This window comes from Haliotis rufescens, unplaced genomic scaffold (genome assembly GCF_023055435.1).
Source record: "Haliotis rufescens isolate VD_foot unplaced genomic scaffold, xgHalRufe1.0.p SCAF_5, whole genome shotgun sequence".
Classification (NCBI taxonomy): Eukaryota; Metazoa; Mollusca; class Gastropoda; order Lepetellida; family Haliotidae; genus Haliotis; species Haliotis rufescens.
Genome location: NW_025964223.1, coordinates 39,349,296 through 39,357,951, shown reverse-complemented (window position 1 = coordinate 39,357,951; position 8,656 = coordinate 39,349,296). Strand labels below are relative to the sequence as shown.

At 41.1% G+C, this 8,656-nt stretch overlaps 1 protein-coding gene across 1 annotated transcript in view; it reads right to left on the bottom strand.

Annotated features, from left to right (window-relative positions):
• Window positions 1-2,685: 2,685 nt before the first annotated feature.
• The window catches only part of LOC124123763 (ras-related and estrogen-regulated growth inhibitor-like), a 51,292-nt gene continuing 45,321 nt past the window's right edge, over window positions 2,686-8,656 (bottom strand). Inside the window, exons 3-4 of the mRNA XM_046486932.2 lie at window positions 6,541-6,614; window positions 2,686-6,134 (exon numbers count right to left, since the gene is read on the bottom strand). Coding sequence (XP_046342888.2) covers window positions 5,706-6,134; window positions 6,541-6,614 — 503 coding nt within the window. The 3' untranslated portion in view covers window positions 2,686-5,705. The remainder of the gene's footprint in view (window positions 6,135-6,540; window positions 6,615-8,656) is intronic.

The following is an 8,656-nucleotide window of genomic DNA, read 5'->3' as shown; positions in this document are numbered from 1 at the left end:
TAATGGATCCGTCACCAAGTTCTCAGATTCCACTTCTGTCGCGCAATACACCATGCTAAACGAGCAGCTTTGTGGTGATCTCTCAACAAGGGACGCTTTATGACTCGTCTAGCCCTCAGTCCTGCTGCTTTCAGTCGGTTCCTGACGGTTCTGGTGCTGAAACGATGATTGGGCAACCACAGCTGTTTCAGACGAGTACTTGTTTAAAAGGGTTCTATGAGACGAAGAAGGTCCCTGTCTTCGCGATGTGTCGTCACAGGAGGTCTTCCGGATCTGGGACGGTCCTGTACATCACCGGTCTGAGCATGTTTCTCGACTAAACGGCTTACGACAGTGTGATGATATTACAAGACATTCCTGCGTTATGCATGCCGATTATTTGCCATCTTGTGGCGTTTGATAATCGCCTTCGTGCCATGGGCACACAATGTCATGGAATAACTGTTTAAAACCGAGCTTAAGAAAGCAATTTTAACGTTCTTCCCGTAATTATATCTTTCATGACTCTTACAAATATTGGGACCAAATAATAATGAAATATATTAGGGTGTGCTTCACGTTTTTCTTTGTGCATATCACACAATCAACCTCCAACAAACATGTATATTGTGTCTGCAACAAAGAAAACGCACAACATTTCTAACGGGCCTTAAACAACATTTACTCAGAGAGACTTCTGTCAGTTTTACGATAAACTCGTTTTGTGTTGCATCATCAGTAGGATCAGTGCCCGTGTACCTCCAGATTCCGTAATACCTTAATCAAGACGATCCTCTCAAGACGACATTTGTGAGCTCACCTCTTTGCATGGAGATATTTTTTCTCCGAGATACATCGACATTACTTTGCCTGTTATTCCAGATCAGCTGTAAATGTCCGATTTATCTCGTCGGCTGCATGTTCCTCCTCCACCCACGTCATAGCCAGACACACGTGGCAATTAGCATGGATAAGCACTTCGGTTTTGAAGCATGCACTCTCAGCCTACTCTGTTTATCGTTTCAATGTAGCAATAGAAAGAATATCCCTTTTACGTTCCTTTAATGTGTAAAGATGTGGGTGTAGCAGACGCGCTGTGTCCAATCTGCTTGTGTTACTGCATAGTGAGGTGAGGTGAGGTGGGATGAGGTGAAATGAGGTTTAACGTCGCGTCCAGGATTATTGCACTCATATATGCACGTGTGTGGCTGCTTGTACTAGTCCGGACTGATGCCAATGAGAATGAGATACCATGCCCAGTTTAATATGAATACCACACCCCACAGTATACTGATTCCATGACGACCAGTCCATGTTTTAGCCCCTTAATGCCGAGCGCCAGACAGGGTAACAACAAGTATCTTCTTTTAACGTCTTTTGGTAAGACAGGGATGCCAGGGATCGAACCCCGGACCTTCCGCTCTGCCACTTGACCACGGAGACGGTCTACTTCATGGTGAGGTGGGGTTAAGTGTGCATGCGTGTGATAGTCCAGATTTATGCGGTCTTTATAGTGTTAGCCTGCTGAGATACCATACCGCAATTTCAACACTCAGCCGAAGTCCTTCTTTTATCCACTTAATAACGAGCGTCAGGCAGGGCAACAACAAATACCGCCTTTTACCATCTTTGGTATGACGCTGTGAGGGGATCGAACAACCGACATTCCGCTCTCCGGGTATAGCTTTATCCATTACACTACGGTGACCTTATATCAGCTGTGTTTCTGTTAGATATCTTGCTCTCACTGGAGCTGTAATATGAAAGGTGTTCAGGCTCGGTGAATGCGTGTCATCGTACCCCGTCGGCGTGAATCTTTGTTCACAATATCGACCTCTGGATTGTCTAGACTCGATTTGTTACAAGCCGCCGTCATATAGCTGGAATATTGCTGAGAGCGGCGTAAAACAACAAACAAACAAACAAACACAATCATAATGCAATACGTTTAGTCAAGACTCTTTAAATTTAACAATTGAACATGTTCATTTCAAACAGGTAAAAAGTCTGAAAATCAATGTTTTCGAACCGACGTGATATACGTAAAGACTTTACGTATTTAACAACTGACTTCGTTATTTCGTTTTTTTAAAAACGTTGTACAAGCTCACAACAGTAGTTTGTCAAAGCGAAATATAATCTATATGATATTTGTTATTCTGCACTGAAACCATTCATTTGTTGCAATGACCGAAATCATTAAAATGGTAATATCACAAACCGGTTTGGGGAAACGTAAACTTTAACGCTTTAAAACTAAACCCAGTGTATTTTCGCTTTGTGTGATATTCGACATGAGTTCCCCGGTGCTATAAAGCAGGCGCCGCAACTCGTGTAGAATTGCCTCCCTTAAAAGTTGGTTCAAATCCAAGATTCGCCCAGATAATTACTGTTCTGTCAGCATCTGACCCTTTCACGTGGGATTTACGTGTAAAGCATGCATTTCTACATACATCTTAATGATCTCATATTGCGCGTATAACTCGTGCGTTTCCTGACATACAGGCACTGATCATGTCTTGCACGTGCAAGTCATGCATTTCTCGTCCTTGAAATTACCTTTCCACGAGCCATTGCGATGCCCACTCTGCAGATTCCAGCCTATTAAAGGCGTGACGGCATCATTCTAATCATGCTAATGGGAGTAATTCGTAATAAATATTTTTTCTCCAATGTGATAAATGCATACTAAATGACAACAAGGAATCATTTTATGCGTTTATTTTTTAAAAAGATATGATTTATGTTGCGAGTGAGATTGACATGAGAAGGGCTATCCTGTTAGGGTTACACAGTATATCCATGTACACCCTGTTAATGCAGGTTCACAGAGACTCACTGGGACAAAACACTGATTATATAGCTGGTTGTGCCTCAACAGCCTACAGACAGGGGCCCTTGAAACAGACCCCCGTTTCATACCGTTCGTTAGAAGTCAAGCATACTGTGTTAAACTCTGTGTGCTGCAAAACAAAAGTTTTAAAAAAAAAACGCAACGGAAGAATCCATCTCCATTGAACAGGGGACGAGGGTGGCGTGTGACGCGGTGCACGTGGAGTTCATGCTCTACGTGTATTCGTCAATGCGACTGACCCGACACATGCACTATAACTATCCGCATCACTGGCCCACGAACAAAACCTTCAACACGTGCTGCAGTGACCGACTGCACGTTTTATGCAGATCCGCGGTTAATTCCCACGTCGTGAATTTTACTTAAATTCTTATTATAATATATTATAATAAGCATTACATGAGGCGGTAATGTGACATGGATGATTAATATCGATTACATTTGGCCTCATGTATATCTATTTCATATATCATATTATAGTGCATATGGAACTGAAAATATCGAATAATTCAATATGTCAGAAAAGATATGGAATTCCAGAAAAATAAGAACTTCGTATGACTAATCTCATGTCGTCCCTAATAATATTGTACAATAGTGAATCATATTGTTTGTAGACACTCCGGTTATATATTGATATAGCCAATGACATGCATTAAGTTAGCAAAACTGTAAGAAAGCCTCATTCATAGACCTGTGTAAAGTTTTAGAATCCATACTTCAAAAATTCTTCTGTCACTATGACAATATGTTAGTAAAAGCCCACTTCATGACATCAAGTATTTCGCTGCCTCTCGACATACACGTCTGGAAAACCGTAAAGCAAGTCATCCTATAGATTTCCATATTCAACAGCCATTGGGGGAAATCGTATCCTGTGTTAATTTCTGAAGAAACAAATTGTTTTTGTTTACAAAGGGACCTACTCACAACAAAATACAGAAACCGACATCCATTTTCTTATGACATATGTTTCAGGTGTTTTTATGGCAATGATTAGCTGAGTATCCTTTTACAAGATTCCTCTGTTTCATGGAATCAAGGAATGCCTCAGCATCGGGAAGAACTGGCAGTGCTCTTGTACAGCTTTCGAGCAGGGGACGTGGGTATCTTCGCATTTATCAAAATGATATCAATATCACATGTGGGTATTAAAAATGATATCACTATCATATGTAGATATTCAACAAGATTTATGGGCTTTTGGAAGAAAGAAGAGTGATACTTTACCTTATTCCATGTATAAAGTGTATAGTTATGATTCTCAAACAGTACCACCCCCACTCACCCCCCTCCCCCAATAGTTCAGTAGCCAACTAGTCGTTATAGCTTACGTTGTCATACCCGATGTTGACATCGTACTTTCTTTACAGTTCGACTCGCTTGTGATCATTCGTGACAACTCGTGTTATTCCGGGACAAGCCGAATAGCGACTCGTACCCCTCTCGTTGACATTTTGATGCGACTGGGTTCCGTCTAAGCGCATAACTAAAAGAAGTGTCAACTAGTTGCGTAACGATTCACGTATATTTCCCCCATATATCGTATATATTCCAGATGCTATTGAAAACACATGGGAACTTTATATCATATTATACAGAATGACTGAACACATTTAACTGTACTCTTGGGTATAGACAGATGTACAATCAAAAAATATTCCTGAGGGATTATTTGACGCCATGTTTTTGGTTTGTTGCGTTTTCGAACATAACAATCATGATAGGGGGGCGAGTCTTCTTGCAGGCTACGGAAAGGGGCGAGTGGTGACGAATGGCTTTTGATTCCATGTGTAACACGTCTGATACCGAGTGAAGCGGGTCATGATGAAACCTGCAATCTGAACACACCTTACACATAGATATTGATTAAAACATATGCTCTGAGTGGTACATGCTATTTTAGTAATTTGACATAAATAACAACACAATGAACACGTGTTTACTTTAAATTAATCACGTATGTACATGCCATACTGACTGCAACATACACTCAAACATCTACCTTCTATTACATGGGTTAACTTGCATGTGTACATATACTGATGGAAGGTCGCTGTATGGCGGAAACAATGCCGATGCGACGTTAAGTTTTAACTCACCTCTGATGGAAAGGAGTAAGGTAACAATGAAACCTATTTGGGAAATATGCTTTACTGTCATCTGAAATAGCGCATACAATTCAACACGTCAGAATCAAATGTTGACATGTGTTTGTATGCATCGTTTCCAACGTGCATTTGGTAGTTAAGACTGGGAACCCATGAGAGCATATTATTTAACTGTGTCTAAAACCATGTGTTCCGGTATTTATTTCCATCAGTACAGGTTTCACATGATTGCACATTATTGAACGTAAATTACGGAACTGTCAGAATCGTAGAAGTTTCTTTCGTTTCTTAAGCTTTGAGAATCTGTGAATTATTGAGAAAGTGAGACTTTTCCCCCTCAGTGAGAATAGCTAAATAGGGTTGTTTGAACCTCATAAAATCTCCAAGAAATCCTAAAAATGAATTGTCTTAAAATGAGGCGTCGATTACGACGATCAAACAATCAATTTTGATATGCACTTACGGTAAAGTACACATTCCTGTGATAACAGTCAATACAGATATGAAAATGTAAATGGCCGCAGTGGGGTAGTGATTTAGTATGTAAAAAATCCGACCATTAATCAGACAGCAATTCTCACATGTCTTCAACACTGAAAAGCAAACAGGCAACTTAAAACAACACATAACAGTTGACACAATTTGCCAACACATAAATACACGCCTAAATACAAACAAAATCCGTTCAAGTCTCCATTTATGAATTATTGCACATGGCGCCAAGGAAGTCTGTTGCATAAATGGTGGCACTTTGTTTTCCTTCAAAACGTATCACTCCTGCTCCTAACGATCCTCTTCTTAAAAGCCTTCTTCATGTTGTAGAGTCGCGAGCGTTTCTCGAGGCCGGAAACGGCAGCAGTGAGACCTTTCACAAATTCCCTCTTCATCTGACAAAGTAGTTCCTCCATTGTCTCATTCACAGCTTGAAATCCCTCCGCGACGGAGAGTTCATATTTTGGGCAGTCCATTTCTCCCGCCAATCCAAGTCCTTCGTCTTCCGTCACTGCACGTGCAGTAAGTAGGTCAGACTTATTGGCGACCAATACGATTGGAGTATCTTGACCTCTGACCTTAAAAAGCCAGTCTTTTAGTTTCGTAGCTTCTTGAAAACTCTGACGGTCTGTTACAGAATACAGCAACACAAACCCGTCGCCCCATCTCAGATGTTTTTCCAGAGTTTCCTCGGGCATCTGGAAGTATCATATTTAATTTTCTTAAAATGTTCGTTTATGTTAATTACTCGTCAGTGTCTTAACGTAACGTTGAGTTAGCTACCTACAGTTGTAGATTTTACTTATCGGCGACAAAATCTACGACTGTCTAATAAACAGTTAAACAGTTATATGAACAGCTTACTCATTGTTTTGAGAGAGAGAGAGAGAGAGAGAGAGAGAGAGAGAGAGAGAGAGAGAGAGAGAGAGAGAGAGAGAGAGAGAGAGAGAGAGTACACCTCGGCGTCGAGAATCGTTGTTTATGTCACCAACGACATGTTTACATGGCCCAGACTTAATCATACACTGAAACTTTGGAGAAACGTTTAACTTAAAATGATGTTTTGGTGATAATCTTAAATTTCTATCTTGGTGACGTCCGTACCAGCGATGCTGTGTCGAGGATCTCCAGGGTCAGCTCGTCGCGGGGGGCGGCTATCTTGTGCGTGTACATCATCTCTGGAATGTAAGATGGACGTATTAATCAAACGTTGCCTTTTTATTTATCAGTAGTTTATGATGGTAGCCTCGAAGTTAAAACCTTCACTTACCAGGCCGAAAACCCGGGTTCAATTCCTCCAATGTTTAAAGATCAGTGACCCCCGCTGTGGTATTGATATATGGCATAACACCACACCCACTCACCATCGGTGATTGACTGAGCTCTTCGATATAGCGTTGTTTACTCTCTGTATATATGAAAACATGTCATGAGGACAGTACTATCAAAAGGGTGTGTGGACACCTTTACGTCAATTTCAGTAATATTGACTACATTATGTGAGGATCGAACCCAGACCTTCCTTACGACAAGCAAATACACTCGCCACTGGGCTACCCTTTCCAAACTGAACCATGGTGATTGTGATTGTGATGCTTTCGAAGAGTGAAGTGGTCGGTAGTAAGTGATGGCTGTGAACTAAAATAACTACAGGGGATTGAGTGTCTACAACGGTGGAAAACTATGAATGGTTGTTGGTTAACCTCGTCGCAACATTTACCATCATTTGATACCGGTCAGCCTCCGTTAAGGTTTTACAACCCCTTTCTCATTGTCACCTTCATAGTTAACTACGGCGTTGGGAACAACTTACCGGTCCTACTTAATAACGTCCCGGAGCATCCGGGCAACGCCACGGAGCGTCCGGGAACTTCCGGGTGAATGACAATATAACAAAGTGTATTCCATACAGTTGAGTTCTGGTATTGATTATAATAAAATGCCATTAATAAGGGTGCGAACCCCCTTCTCTCCTGAATCGCGAATATCTACTATTTTTCCTCTCATTGCTCACCTCTGACTCCCGAATACTATTTAACACATATCTCAAAAGTATTGAGAAAAGTGGATGCGATAAAAACTCTAATTACTGAAACAAATACCGAAAAAACAATTTATATGAAGACAATATTTACATACACCACTATTCTTTTTTAAATGTTGAATCTCATCTTCCCGAGGCAAGAGAGTTAACTGACTTTAAACGTCCAGTTTCCACCCTTACAGAACTAGTCTGGAATTCCTGGGCTCGATCGTAGCGCCACCTGTGGCTATTACCAGTTATATCCTTTCTAAGCCTCCCTATGGACCAATCAGATTCCACCTCTCGTATCACTTGCGTTTGCTTCACACAAAATGGTGGCGCCCCGTCAGGACGATCTGATCACTATTATACGTCACATCTCCAGTTAAACCTCAACATGCTAGTTTTTGTAGCCTTGGGCGTAATAAAGTTCTGTTCTGTTCTGATAATGAAGTTCTATATCGTGATAAAACGGGTCTTACATCGCGAAATGCATCAAATCACGTGAGCACCTTGTTTAGAAACATGAAAAGATTTGGAAAATATCTGCTGACGGGTTGGCGGTGAACATGCTTTGTAAATCCTGCAATCGACGTAAATATGCACGACAGTTTGCGAACCGGATTTCGATTTCGGTGAGCGATTTTGATTGGACTATGCATAGACTCGTTAGTCCAGCCAAAATGTAACTCAATAATACCAGCCTAGTTCGGCAAGGGTACCGGTGGAAACTGGATTTGTATATAGTCAGTTAACTCTCTTGCCTCGGGAAGATGGTTGAATCTGCGAACCAAATTCGATTTTATTTTATTCCAACTAACGCGGTGGGTGTAACTTCGTCTTAGAAGGATACAATGTAAATTTGCTTATGTAAAAAAATAAATATCACGCCGAAGACACGGGTTCGATTCCCGACATGGGTACAATGTGTGAAGCCCATTTCTGGTGTCCGCCGCTGTGATATTGCTGGAATATTGCTAAAAGCGGCGCAACTAACTCACTCCCAACTCAGTCACAAACACGTACAACACAAATATTTTATTCTAAAGTTACTATGGCATTATAATCTGAAATTGTTACCAGAGTGTATTAATTCGCTAAACCATGGAATGTAGCAGAAACTGAAAACCTCGACAAAGGGATTGTTCCGTTGTACAACTGTGGTTGTCGTAAGGCCGTGTTTTGCGATCGGTGCAA